Genomic DNA, 15,150 nt, shown 5'->3' on the forward strand with positions numbered 1-15,150 from the left:
GTCCCCCTCTCTCCAAACACAGCCCTTGCTTTGTGCTGCTGATTTTTATCAGGCTTATTAGCTTAATCATAAGCCTCTCTCTTCTCTCTCTCTCTCTCTCTCTCTCTCTCTCTCTCTCGATCACTCTCTTTATCACTGATCAGATTACCTCTCTATAGACCCTAGAGATACATCATACAGCTTCTTCATTCATGACTACACACTGGTGACTGATACTACTGTCCCCCCCTTCCCTCCCTCTCTCTCTCTCTCTCTCTCTCTCTCTCTCTCAGAGACACACACAAACACTCTTCCCAAGGCTTCTCTTTCACTACCCCCTAATCATTGAGTCTCTCCCCTCCCCCCCCCCTCCCACGCGTCTTTGCCTAACCTCCCTCCATCTCCTTGCCCCCCTTAAGTCCTGCTAACCTCCCCCCTACCCCATTTAGCTCCTTTCCTTGGCTTTTCTCCTCACTTACTTAGCTCAATTCCTCTCAGTAACTCTCCCCTTACTTCACCCATGTAGCTTAGTCAAACCCCTTACCCTTGGCTGCACACCCCTCTGCCTAAAGGTGCCTCTAGCCAGCTGCTCACAGGTTATGGAGCTCGAAGGCCATGATGAAGACGCCCCCCCCGAGATGCCATTGCCAGCGGTCGGAGCTGCGCACGGATCATACGCCCCCATCCACGAGGCATCCAAGCTCCGGATGCTCGGGGGGAATGGCAATGGGATGAGTGGGGGTTCAAGTAATGGCATGGGCACTGCTGATCATGATGCTAGGTTAAGTATGGAGATGAAGATCCCTAATCTTGATTTGATGAAGGTCAAGAAGCCTGTCAAGTATAGGGAGTGCCTGAAAAATCATGCTGCAAGCCTGGGTGGGCATGCCCTAGATGGGTGTGGGGAGTTCATGCCTAGTGGAGAGGAGGGCACACTAGAGGCCCTAAAATGTGCTGCCTGTGATTGCCACAGGAATTTCCACAGAAGAGAAGTAGAAGGTGAGAGGGATAAGAAGAGATTTGGGCATCTACTGCCTGCCCCCCATGCCCCGCCGCTCGCCCTCCCCCCGCCCCCCTCTCTCATGCCGCGGCCCCCACCATCAATGATCATGGCACTAGGGGGTGCAGGCAGGTCTGAATCAGATGAGCAAGAGGGAGATGGTGGTTTGATGTCACCCCAATTGACTGCATCACAATCTTCAGGCTTGCTGAGAAAGAGATTCAGGACTAAATTCACAGCGGAGCAGAAGGAGAGGATGTGGGAGTTTTCAGAGACGCTCGGATGGCGGATACAGAAGCATGATGAGCAGGCTGTGCAGCAGTTTTGTGCTGAAGTTGGAGTGAAAAGGCATGTGCTCAAGGTATGGATGCACAATAACAAGAACACCCTTGGAAAGAAGCCCACCTTGTGAAATTTGGCCTTTTCTCAAGATGGGGGAGGTTCCACTATTCAACTACACATCAGATGACTGTTCCCCAACTGCTTGGGAGCTTGTCTGCTTAACATTTCATGTGTGGTTCTTCCTGCCCAGCATCTGATGGTCTTGGTTTCAGACCCGATTTGCAGGGTTTGAGGCGGATAGGTGGGCACATGCAAAGAACCTAGCATCAAGCAATCTTAGACAATACCTGGATCAGGAAATCATGAAATTTGCACTCTCTTCCAGCACATGTCAGGGAGCTGCATTTGTATGTAGAACAGCATTGCCATGAAGAGATGGAAATGGGCCATTGTTCATGATTGAATTTCACGGAGCCCAACATGATGTAATCATGCATGGGAATTAAAAAAGCTTTTCTGTATACAAAGGCAGAGCTGCATATGGCCCCTCTTCTTGTAACCTGAAGTCATGATGCAGCTCACATTGGGCCTCTCAGATACTCATGTAAATGATGAAAGACTCACATTTGCTTGGTACATTCTGATTCCAGAATACCCTCCCAAAAGTTGTACTTCTGTTTAGTAAGCTCTCCAGTGAGATGTCCCTTGAAGCTTCATTTCTTTGGTTTCTGTGGCAGAGACAGCTCTCTATACCATGCTTACCTAAGCATATAACACTCCAAGCTGACCCGGCCAGGGTCAGTTCTCCTCAAGCATAAAAATTGCTCAGGATAAGCTGCTGCAGTCTTCGAAATAATTGCTATGTAATAGAAGTTCTAGGCGTGTTCCGGGCTTCTGACAATATCATGGGATGCTGCAAGGGAGCTATCATATAACTAGCCTGTGGGAATGGGGGTGGGAGTTGAGCTGCTACAATATCAGGAGCTTCTGCAAGGGAGGTACAACATAACTAGTCTATTACAGTGGGGATGGGAGTCTGAGAGTTTCTTCACTATCATGGGCTTCTGCAAGGGAGGTACCACATAACTAGTCTGTTAAAGTAGGGGGTGGGAGCTTCTGCAAGGGAGATACCACATCAATACTTTGTCACAGTGGTGATGGGAGTTCCACAATATCATGAGCTGCTGCAAGGGAGCCAGCACATAACTAGCCTGTTGTAGTGGGGGATGAGAGTTGCAGGCGCGGTCGTGTCCCCATCCACCACCACAACAGGCTGATTATCAGTTCCCATCGATACATAGGAATAACATACATCTCTCGCAATGCAAACGACTAAAACCACCTCTGAATAAAACCTCTCACGCATTTGATTGTTGGGACTGTTTTGCCTTGTTAACAAGCTGGATCAATAAGCAAGATTAACATCTAAACCAGGCTGTGAGGCAGCATTGCTTTAGATTTTTTCAGGGGGCACAGGAGTGTGGACATCCCATGTGATATGTCGTTGTGATCGTATATTGTTACTGTAGCTAATTAGCTGGCGTGCTGTATAACGTGTACAGTGGAAGTGGAGAAGACAACCCAGCTGGGAGACGTGCTGTCCAAGCAATGCTTCTATTATATCTCGACAAAGGATTCTGTTGTACAGCCATCGCTGCGGCCTTTCTTCATAGCAGGTTTACATAATACAGATCTTTGCATCTCCACTGCATGTGCTATCGAAGCCGTCAAAAGAGAGAGAGACACACACAGACACAGACAGAGAGGAATCAAAAGGCACGTGGGCGTCTTGGGAGCAGCCCAGAAGGTTTTCTTTCCCTTTCTTTTGAAGAAGCGTTAAGTTTGCATTACCCAATATAAAATACGATAATGTACATCACAGTTTGTAGGGATATCTATCGCAAAGATGGTACTGTGGCCTTCTTCGCTTGGATGGCACTTAAGTACTTGTTTTTCCACTCTCCTGAGTCCTGGCAAATGTCTATATGCTTAAAGGCAGCTTGGGATTGTTCCTACCACGTACAAATCATTCTTCTTCTTCTTCTTCTATGCAAAGAAAGATTACATGATGTCTTTAAACTGGGCCGATATATATGATGCAAAAAAGAAGCTATAATGTCCGAGCATCACGTCTTGTATTCTTTGAGAGCAAGGAGGATCTGTGCCATCTCTATTTCCCTTGCTTGTAACTTGTAGGAGTGTGGATCTCCCTTTTTTTGAAGTTCTTTGCTTTGTATCTGATGATTGTCTCCTCACATCCAAGCAAACATCAAATCAAATATCAATCTACTGACCACATTGGAGTTGTCACAAAAGACCTTATTATTCCTATCCTTCCATGCATTCCAAATGAAAATACTTATTTATGCTATTGAACAACACTTATAAATATCCCCTTGGCTTCTCCTAGTAGGTGCTCTATCAAAGTTAGGGCTTAGAGGGTAAAGAGATGCTCTTCAATCCCAAGTAACTTAGTTGAGCTGAAGCCTTAATGAGATGCTCTTCAATTATGGGTATTATGATATTGATCCACATAGAGTCTGACATCAGTATCTAATGCTTTTTATTTGAATGACCTTGAAGGAAATCTTCTCCCTCACATGGTCAATGGATTCTGATTGTAGTGCTATCATGTAATTGGCTCGGTGTGTCCTTTTCCATTGTAGATGAAGTCTTCTTTAGTCATTCTGACTTCCAATCTGGCTTGGCTCTTTTGCTCCAATGGTTGCCAAAGTGTAGATAGAATTTGATTCTTATTTGATTAATGAGATTGGCGTGTCCCTTCTTTAACGTTCTCACTTATTTTTGGGGGCAGCGGCTATAATCCACGGTGGTACAGGGCATCGACATCCAAGTAGTACTCATGGTTTTTGATGGGATTCTTTGTTGATATGGCATCCATGCATTGATGGCATTCAAATTTTTGTGGTTTGTAAACTCCACACCCATCAAAACTAGGTTTCACTCCTCGTCAATTGTACATTATCTTCTTACAATGGCACTTGTGATCATTGCCTTTGGCTTTCATCAAGTTCTCTTCATCTTCTTCTTTGCATACTTGGCATTATCAATCTGCTAGCAACTATGGTTCCTTGTTATCTCCCCTTAGACATGGTGATGCCCTTGATTCCTGAATGCAAGGAGGTAGTGTGTGAGTGGATACAAGCTTTGCACCTAGATGGGTTCATTACTTTGCCTTAGAAGAGCACTCTTGTGCATCGCATGTACGTTGATAGGTTAGAGTTGGGTGGCCACACTTATGACTTGACTCTTTAGCAAGTTAAGGAGAAGCTCCTTCTTCCTATGAGTGGTTCTAAGGAGGCATGCTCATTGCTTTCTATTTTGGATATGGAGGCCATTTTTGGAGTTGTGTATAAGGACTATTGGTTGAGCTCCATGATAGAGAGCTACAAGCCTCAACGAGACACCTTGTAGTTTCAGCTTGATGCTTTGTACTTGCAGTCAAAGGCCTTCAGTATGTCTCGAAAGGTGATCTCCATGGTTTTCCTCCCTAGCCATCCTTAGATAAATTGGGTTGGAGTCTTCTTGGAATGCCTCCTCTTTGAGTGCAAGAATGTGGCCACCTGCTTGTTGCATGTGGTCCATTTCATCAAGGTTATGTGCAGACAACATTTTACCTTCCAGTTTCCTCCTATGGTTGTCTTATAAGCAACCTCCCCTTCCTTTGGCATTAGAATTGGTTTGGTGGAGCCTTCATTGCATGTGGTGGATACGACAATGTAAGTGGTAGAGGAACTCCCACTAGTAGCTGACAGTGCTTAGGGAAAAATTGAGGTTGTGGAGCTAGCTTCTACTCACTAGCCTCTTCTAGACTAGCCTTTATTAACTAGCACTCCCTTGGGGTTCGGATTCGATGAGAGCTAGTTGGATTTTAAATCTAGTTTGGCCATGCTTCGGTGGGAGTCCTCCCATGGTCATAGAAATGCGGTCCGGAGGAGAGTTTGCAAATCAACAGTTAGCTTGTGGTGACTACTTTTGGGGCTACTACTACAGTAGTCCAAACTTTGCTCGGATGGCTCTAACTACATCCATTTCTCACCCATAATTTCTAGAGGAGTTCAATCTAGTAGTGGTGCAATATAGTTTGACCTATGTGGTGGCTAGACTCAATCATCAATAGCATGTGTAGTAGGAGCCAAATGCACTTAGGGCCAAAATGGTACAAGTTTGGTAGGAGAATACGACTCTCTATTAAGTCCAGGTGTAGTGGGAGTAGGCTATAGTTCAAGAAAAGTAGTAGTGCCTTCTCTTGTTAGTTGGCCTAGTTGAAATTTTCCTATGCTATTTGAGATTGACTTTGTAGCGGGCAAAAACACAAGTAATCTTTTTGCATATTCAAGTGGATGGTGGAGTTGGGGATTTGGAGGATTGTGTTTCACTTTCTTTGGATATATTGTAGGGGTTGCAAGAGTCTTTTCAAGTGGAGTTCAGGAAGGCATGGAAGGAAGTGACTGGACAATTCTAAGCCTCTTTGGTGGACCCTTGCTCCTAGTTTTCACCTTCCCTTTGATGATGTTGATCCAGAGATGGATGTGCAATGGCAGCCCTAAACCCTCTATAGCTAGCCCAACCTTCCTAGCCAACTTTTGCTCCAGTGCAGAGTGCCCCTTTTGGTGTAGCTCTGCCCATTTCTTCGGCCAGTGGTTCTATGGCTTGGGGAAGTTACTATATGTATATTCTCCACATCACGTTCATTCAAGGCCTATTTATAAATATCATTATCTGTGAATTTTCTTGAATAAAACATAACCTTTTCTATTCAATCTATAAACAACATCTTTATATTACACCCTTTTTTATATAAAAAATGTATAAAAATGGTATTTTAAAAATACATTTTCTGAACCCATGTGATGCACATATATATTCATGAGCAACTTACCCAAGTTCTATAGCTTAGCTCTAGTGTGTGTTTGAGCTAGACACTTGTTCCAATATTCTTCAAATTGTGCCTTCCTCCATGTGGATGACAAGGTAGCAATAGGCAAAACACTAATACCTGAGTTGTTGAAGGGAAAGTGCAAGGAAATAGTTGAAGAGGATCTTATCCCTCTCAGTGATGATGAGCCCTCTTCAAAGGGCCCTTTGTTTGCCTAGTTTCTTTGATTTCTTGATGGGTGGTAGTTTGAATGACTCTAAGTGGTTACTCCTTGTAGAGAACTGTAAGGTTGTTCAGCAGGAGGATACCTTGGAATGAGTGAAGGTGCACAAAATGATCTCTGCCAAGTCTTAGAAGAGTGGGAGGTTGATGTGCCATATCTTTGGAAGCACATTCCACCTACAACTTAGGCAAAGTTGGAGAGTAGGAGGCAATGAAGGGTACTTGCCCCTATGCTTTAAGATTTTTCTAGCCATCTCCATTTCCTTTTGAGCTATTAGGGACCAAACTCCACACTAGCAAGGCTTTAGGCAGGGGTGCAACTAGTAAGCCTATAGAGAAGTTCGACACAACAAGTTGAAACTCTCCAAAACAAAGGATTTCTAGTAAAAAAAAGCTAGATTAGGTGGAGACTGATATCAAACTAAAGGCTAAAGATGACTTGCTTCGAGGCAGTCTCACTCAATGGGTAGAAACATTGGCTTTTAAATGCTTGATGTGGATCTATGGCCTTGAGGGAAAAATCTTCAAACATGATGTACATGTTGATTATATGGAGGATAATTTGGCTATGGTTCGAGTGGAGTGAAATTCATTACAATGGGAGATTCGGCTAGGAGCATAGTACTTGGAGATTTTGGTAGTTCAATTGTATTTTTACAATGTTCCTTGGTCACGCCTTTGGCATCGGATGGATACTTGACTCTAGCAGCATCACTTGAACTACGCTTTGCTTCCTCAACTACCTCCTCTACCTCCTAATCATGTGTATGCTAGGCATTAGTCTCCTCCTCCTCCTCTTGGTGGACTTCCTATGGCTCCACTACTTCTCGCAGCATTTCTTCCAAGTCAACACTTGGTTCCTCTTGTGGCAACTCTAGTCAATCGGTCAATGGCACCAGTTTCTACTCGTGTCGGTCGTGGTCTAGGATGAAGTCTCTGTTGATGATGTCAGCAACATCAATGATTGAATCTAGTAATGGGTTCGAGTCCACTATGCATGACATGTGTTGCACTAGATAGGAGTGGATTGAACACCAGAGTGATAGAGTGCTGAAGTGCCAAGAGTCATGGAGTGTGACTGCTCGAATCTATCAATTCACAATTCGAATGTGTGTGTTTGTATCACAATGATATATTATTTTATATGAATTGGTGCACAAATCGGATGTTGTATGCATGCGTAGTGAACGTCGAAAGATCCCCAAGAACAAAGAACTCTAAAAGAACTCATAAAGCAAGAAGAGAGATTTGCACGACATGAGACAAAAAGACAAATTGGGTACAATCTCCCCCCATGCCTTGTGTGAGCGCTTCACAAGGCATGCATTTATAAATTTATTAATTTCCAAGCTAAAAATACTCCAATTTACAATTAGCATGCTTTTGGCTTTTGTGTTTGCTTTTGTCCAAATAAAGAGTAAAGTGTTTAGGCATCCCAAAAATCGCGATGTGTCCAAATACAATGTTCAATAATGAAATATTTAAAATCGAGTGTCTATACGCATATAAAATAATAAATGTTTGTCAAACACTTTAATAAATAATCATGCCTAAATAAATATTGATGTCATGCCTTAAATGATAAGATAGGCACCCATAAAAAATGATAATTTCTTCTAGGTAATCTGAATACACATCATCGCTCAGTGCTTCCCAACACCACCGTTGTCTGCTCTACACATCAACTGAAGTATTCACAATTGTTGAAAAATAATAAGATAAAATCCACAAAAGTGAATACCTACCAATCTTCAGCTACAAAATAAATAAATAGGTTGAAACTCTGTCCTAACCTTAATTTAATACGAGTGCACTCTAAACTCATAAATGTCCATTAATTTAAATATGTATTTTGCGGAATCACCCACTGTGGAATCATCTACATGCACATTAAATTAATATAGCATCCGAAAAGGATAGACGTCTCCGTCAACTTCTTGCACAAGGAACCCATCTTGTGTACGAGCCCCGATAAATACATATAGTTTTACGGAATCCATCGTAAAACCTCACGGAATTGACTGTGGAATATGCCTCTAGTTTTATGGAATCCACCATAAAAACCTCATAGAATCCACCGTGGAATATACCTCTTGGTATCATACCCCTGGGATGGGATAGCAATTGTTCTTAATTGCTATTAGCTCAATGTGGAGCAAGCAGTGAGGGGTAAGCACTTAGGTCGTGGGCGTACATCCATTGGGCTTCTTTAACAGGATGATTTTTAAACTTGACCAAATATCTAGAATATCTATGACAAGTTCTAGTGGTCATAAAGTCAGTGTCTAGAATAGTTCACGTTCAAGTATTTTAGTTTCTTCTTTTAACAAAGGAGGGTTTTCATATGCAGGATGGACAGGTAATTGACCTCTAAAAGGTTATAGTAAAATTATATGAAAAGTATTATGGATTTTTCAATGTTGGGATAGTTCTAATTTAAATACATTGTCATTGATCTTGTGAATTATTTTGAAAGGTCCATAAGATCTAGGGGCTAGCTTAACAACATGGTGTTTCTCAACACTTTGCAACCTTCTCTTTTCAATGCGTAACCAAACATAATCATCAACATTGAAACTCATGGACTTTCTTTTCTTATTAGCTTGTTTAGTGTATGATTGTTGGGCTTTCACAATCATATCTTTAATTTCAACAAAAATAGTATCATGCGTATTTGTAATATCATCAATAGCTTTAACTTTGTTCGACAATGATGTAATAGGTGTAAGCAATCTATGTCCATAAATGATTTCAAAAGGTGCTTTATGTATAGCTGTGTGTGGTGTATTATTGTATGTAAATTGAAGTAGATGCAAATGTGTATCCCATATTTGTGGTTTTGAAATTGTGTATGCACGCAAAAGATCTAGAATTGTACTGTTAGTAGCTTATGTTTGCCCATTGATTTCAGGATGGAATGTACATGAGAAATCAGTCTTAGTACCCAAATTAGCAAACAAAATAGTCCAAAAATTATCGCAAAATCTAGAATCATGATAAAAAATAATAACTTTTGACAAATCATGGTTAGTGAAAACGAACTTTAAAAACAATTGTGCAGCTTAAGATGCAGTTACTGTTTTCTTGCATGGTAGGAAATATACTTGTTTGCTAAATTGATCTACTATAGTCCAAATCATATCATGATTAGCTTGTGTGTTAGACAAACTAGTTATAAAATCCATTGAAATATGTTTCCATGGACGTTCAGGAATTGGTAAAGGCATTAACAAACCATATTGCTTACCATGGTGTCACTTGAATTGTCGACAAATTAAACACTCAAAAACAAAGTTAGAAATATCAGATTCCATTTGTGGCTAGTAAAAATCTTCAACCAATGTTCTTAAAGTGGAAATAATACCTCTATGGCCTTGATATAGGGGACAATGAATTTCATGCAACACAAATGATCTAAATGGAACAGTGACACATAATCTTTTATCATAAAACATAAATCCATCAGAATAAGACAAAGAATCAATTGGAATCTAGTTATTAGCAATTAATTTATTCTAATCAGCTTGAAAACTGGGGTCATGGTCATAGGTATCCTTCATAGGAATAAGGGAATCAAAAGATAGAACGGAAATATTATGGATACTTGGTCTTCTACTCAATGCATCAACAATAACATTCTCTCTTACGGGTTGATATTGGATAAGTGGATGGAAACTTTGAATGAAAGTAGCCCATTTAATATAATTGTTAGAGATTTGTGGCTGACCAAGAAGATGTTTGATACTTTGTTGGGTCAGTTTTGATCATAAATTCAGATCCCATTAAATAGTGTTTCCATTGACGTAAGGCTTGAATTACAGTTAACAATTCTTTATCATAGGTAGAATATTTCAGTTCTTTCAGAGGGTTTAAGTTTGCAACTAAAGTAGGCTACGGGATGTGAATCTTGCATGAGGACAACTCCTATTCTTGATTCGCTAGCATTAGTGACTACTAGAAAGAATGGTCGATTAAAGTTAGGTAATTGCAAAATAGGTGCATGTGTTAAAGTATATTTCAATAAATCAAAAGACTTTGCTAATTATCAGACCAATGATATACAATACATTTCTTTAACAATTTCATCAAAGGCAATGAAAGCAATGAAAAATTTCTTACAAATTTCTATAAAAGCTGGCAAGACCTAAAAAAGAACGTAACTCATGCACATTTTTAAGGATTGACCGATTCAAAACTGCCTCTATCTTTTTAGGATTTACACGAATACCATAAGAAGAAACACTATGGCCTAAGTATTCAATTTGGGTTTGGAAAAATTCACTCTTGTTAGGGTTAGCATACAATTGATTCTCTTTCAACAATTTGAAAACCAAAGATAGATATTCACAGTGTTCATTCTCATTCTTACTGAAAACCAATATGTCATCAAAGAAAACAATTACACAATTCTGATACTTTAAAAATATACGATTCATCATATGACTGAATGTAGCTGGTGCATTAGTCAAATTGAAAGACATAACAAGAAATTCATAATGACCAAATTGAGTTCTAAATGTAGTCTTGAAAATATCAGGTGTATCCAATCATACTTGGTGATATCCAGATTTGAGATCTATCTTACTAAAAATAGTAGCTCCTTGTAGTTTATTCAATGAGTCCTCAGTTCTCAAATTGTGCTTGTATTTCTTTCTGTTCAATCTGATTGTGTCTATAAGATGCTTTACATGGTGGTTGAGAACCAGGGATTAAGTCTATTTTATGATCTTCAGGACATGTAGGTGGTAAACCAAGGGGTAAATCAACAACAAAACAATCTTTAAATTGTGAAAAAAATTGTGCATGCCTAGGATGCATTTGATTTTTCTTAGATACAATTTCATTCACCCATACTAAGTATGATTTGCTACCTTTTCTCAATGCACGTTTAGCTTGTGTGTGACTAAGCAAGGAAAAATTATCAAAGGTGTGTGTTTCATGTAATGTGATTTGCTTTTTGTTAAAATAAATTTTCATAGAATGTGTGGAATAATCTATATCAGGATTATATTTGTGACGCCAAGGCATTCCTAAAATAATATCACTAGCTTGCAAAGGCACAACCAAGAAATTTTTGTGCTCAACGTAATCACCAATTTTAATTTCTAAATCATGAACTTCTTATGTACCATTGTATCTAGTGCCTAAGAATGCAGCCTTTATGCGATAATGAGTTGGGATAGTAGGTAAATTCAATTCTTTTACCAACTTTGCAAAAATAAAATCATGCGTTCTTTCATCATCATGCAAAATAATATTTTCTTGACCATGCATAAAACATTTCATTGTTAATAACGAATGAGGAGGGCATACTTAGTAAAGTATTTGAAGCATCACCGATATTATCATCATCTTCAGTGAAGTCTCACATATCTTCATGTTCTTCGTCTTCTATCGCTTCCAAGTAATTGATTTGAACAGTTGGCTTCTTGGATTGACAATTCACTGCTAAGTGTCCAGGTTGTTGACACTTGTAGCAAATTATAGGCTTTGCTTTTGGTAAACATTATTGGTAAGGGTTGGAAATTTGGGTATGTTGGGATTTGGCTAGAGAGAAGGCTTAGGGTTTGAATTTGTATTTGATGGTAAAGCAGGGGATCGAGTCCGAGGTTTACGGAAAGAAGAAGGAACAAAGCGATTTTGATTGAACTTTGAAAGTTAGAATTGAATTGCTTTGTGCAAAAGTTACTGTTAGTTGGAAATTGTTGTGATCGCTTTTCTCATCCACAAATTTTGTCTTCAGAATCATGCACTAAAGAAATCGCATCCTCCAAAGTCTTTAGCTTGAATATGTTCACTTCCGCATAGAAGTGACCAAGAAAACCGGATATATACTTGCGCTTGTGGGTCGCCTTAGGAACATCTTCAAGCAGTCAAAGTTGTAGTAAGGCACTCTAGAAACGCTCAGTGTATTGCGGTATGAATTCACAATCTCTTTGTTGCAGAAGATCCCACTATTTGATTGTTTTTTCATGGAATTGAGGTGGAAGAAAATTCTGCAAAAATTTCTTTTGAAAGGCCTCCCAATTAGTGGGACAATCAATACTCTTGCAGACAACAGTCCACCATAATGATGCTTTGTCTACTAAATGGTTAGTGACACATTTGAGTTTATCTTTTTCAGCATACTACTCTTTATGGAAATAATCATCAAACTGGCTTATGAAAGCGAGAATAATTTTTCCTTCACGTTGTCCATTAAAAGTACAAAATTTAAAATTTCTTTTACTTATCTTGGCTTCCTTCCTGAGAGATTGTGCTTCGAGTATCGCGTCAATTGTATGTTGAATAACATCTTCTGATTGCACTCCATCTTGATTAACACTAGATCATGGAAGTGTAGCTAGTTGTGCTTGCAAATTTTGACGTGCTCTTTGTTCCTCTTGAAATTGCATCATGATTAGGTCCAATTTTTGCTCCAAAGTTGGCTCTGGCAAATCACCTTCAATCATAAAATCTTCAATGTTTTGATCAGACATCTTGCAAAATCTCGAACAACCTCACACACTCGAAATCTCGTTAGAAGGATGAGCATAGCTCAAATTTGGGTTTACAAGCCTTGCTTTTTTTTAAAAATAGCTTTTTTCGATGTTACTTCTTTCGTGGGCATGGCAATTGATGAGAGTCTTCTTCCAAGTGAGAAATAGACTGCGTGTGATAGCCTGCTTGGTGGAAATCAACTCTGTCAAAGTGGAGGTAGAAACATAGGCTTGTTGGAGTTGCGAAGCAGGTTCGGGATTAATTCGGTGGGAACACCCGCTAGGAAGGAGATTTAAGATTGAATTAAAGCTTTAGTATCAGCTTAAAACCTTAAGCTTAATCTTTTAAAGAAAAAGTTTTAAACAAATCAAATTGCATTCACAGAATGATGGTAGCTTTTTGACGACGTCGATGGTGATTAGTACATCCTTCTGTCGCTCGTCGTTGAAATTTGGAAGCTTAAGTTCTTTCTTAAGATTTTTTTTAAAAGCTTAGAAGCTCAAACTTAACGAAAGTTTATTCTCTGTTTTCTCTGAGAATAAACGACTTGATAAAGGAGCTCGAGAAGTGCTCCTCCGCCTCTTGGGAGTGGTTTTTCGTGATCTGACAATATAGCAAGGGGTTCTTCACCACCAGGAACACGATGGTATTGATGATTTGCCGTGAGATTGTGCCTATAGATCCCCTTTGTTCCAAGAGCTTCGCCTTTGCGCGAGATGGTAAAGTAATTAAAAGTCCTTGATCTCGCATTCGCTCTGATACCATTGGTGCACAAATCGGATGCTGTATGCGTACGTAGTGAACATTGGAAGGTCCCCAAGAACAAAGAACTCTATAAAAACTCATAAAGTAAGAAGAGAGATTTGCATGACATGAAACAAAAAGACAAATTGGGTACAATCTCACCCCATATCTTGTGTGAGCACTTCACAAGGCATGTATCTATAAATTTATGAATCTCCAAGCTCAAATATAGTCCAATTTACAATTAGCATGCTTTTGGCTTGTGTTTGCTTTTGCCCAAATAAAGAGTAAAGTGTTTGGGCGTCCCAAAAATCGTGTTGTGTCCAAATACAATGCCCAATAATGAAATATTTAAAACCGAGCGCCTATGCACATACAAAATAATAATAAATAAGTGCACCTAAATAAACATTGACGCCACGCCTTAAACGATAAGACGTACGCCCATAAAAAATGATAATTTCTTCTAGGTAATCTGAATACACGCCATCACCCAATGCTTCCTAACGCCATCGTTGCCTACTCTACACATTGTCTAAAGCATTCACAATTGTTAGAAAATAATAAGATAAAACCCAGAAAAGTGAATACCTAGCTGTCTTCAGTTACAAAATAGATTAATAGGTTGGAACTCTGTCCTAATCTTAATTTAATATGAGTGCACTCTAAAGTCATAAACGTCCATTAATTTAAATATGTATTTTTGGAATCACCTACGTACACATTAAATTAATCTGACACCTGAAAAGGACAGGCGTCCTTGTCAACTTCTTGCACAAGGAACCCACCTTGTGTACGAGCCCCGAAAAATACACATAGTTTTATGGAATCCACCGTAAAACCTCATGGAATCCACTGTGGAATATGCCTCTAGTTTTACAGAATCCACCGCAAAAACCTCACGGAATCCTTCATGGAATATGCCTCCTAGCATCACAAATGTATCTCATTGTATTCATACAAAGAGCACTATTGTATTTTACGAGCATTATAAGAGAGTGCTACCTATTCTGATGTATTTCTGATGGAGTTTATACTATAGATATTTCTTCATTTAAGTCTACTACCTATTTTGTATTTTGTTATGTGTGCTATGAGTGATTTGCTATGTTTATGCACTTTTGTGTTAGATTTAGATATGATATCTTTTGGGGTTTGATGTTTGTATTCGTGCTCGATTACAGGGAGCATAAATGAGGATAAATCTTGGTCTATGAGCTAAGGGACTAGCTATTAATGTACTTCCATCCCTCATTCAATTTTCCAAGATGACATGGGTCAAGTCAAGTGAGGATGCCGTGCAGGTAAACCCTACCACAAAAATAAGTTGAGTCTAATTTAATTAAAGAAGATGAGCTGAGTTCAAGTGAAGATGAAAGTAGGGCTAGTGCGAGGGAAGAGGAGACCAAGGCTAATGCTAGATGGACATTTTCTACATGCTTTAATGTAAGGAGAAAGACAAGCTATTGGAAAAAATTCCATTTGCTAATGATATTGTAAAGGGCATGGGTGGTACATTTAGAAGCATTAGAGGTTGGACCCC

At 39.6% G+C, this 15,150-nt stretch overlaps 1 protein-coding gene across 1 annotated transcript; it reads left to right on the forward strand.

Annotated features, from left to right (window-relative positions):
* Nucleotides 1–231: 231 nt before the first annotated feature.
* Nucleotides 232–3,946, forward strand: LOC148018008 (zinc-finger homeodomain protein 2-like). The gene has a single exon (XM_087661656.1). The coding sequence runs from the start codon at nt 579–581 to the stop codon at nt 1,389–1,391; it is 813 nt and encodes a 270-aa protein (XP_087517782.1). The 5' UTR covers nt 232–578; the 3' UTR covers nt 1,392–3,946.
* The last annotated feature ends 11,204 nt before the right edge of the window (nt 3,947–15,150 follow it).

Source organism: Lygodium microphyllum, chromosome 21 (assembly GCF_053477565.2).
Source record: "Lygodium microphyllum isolate KBCC chromosome 21, Lygodium_microphyllum_v1.1.10, whole genome shotgun sequence".
Taxonomy (NCBI): domain Eukaryota; kingdom Viridiplantae; phylum Streptophyta; class Polypodiopsida; order Schizaeales; family Lygodiaceae; genus Lygodium; species Lygodium microphyllum.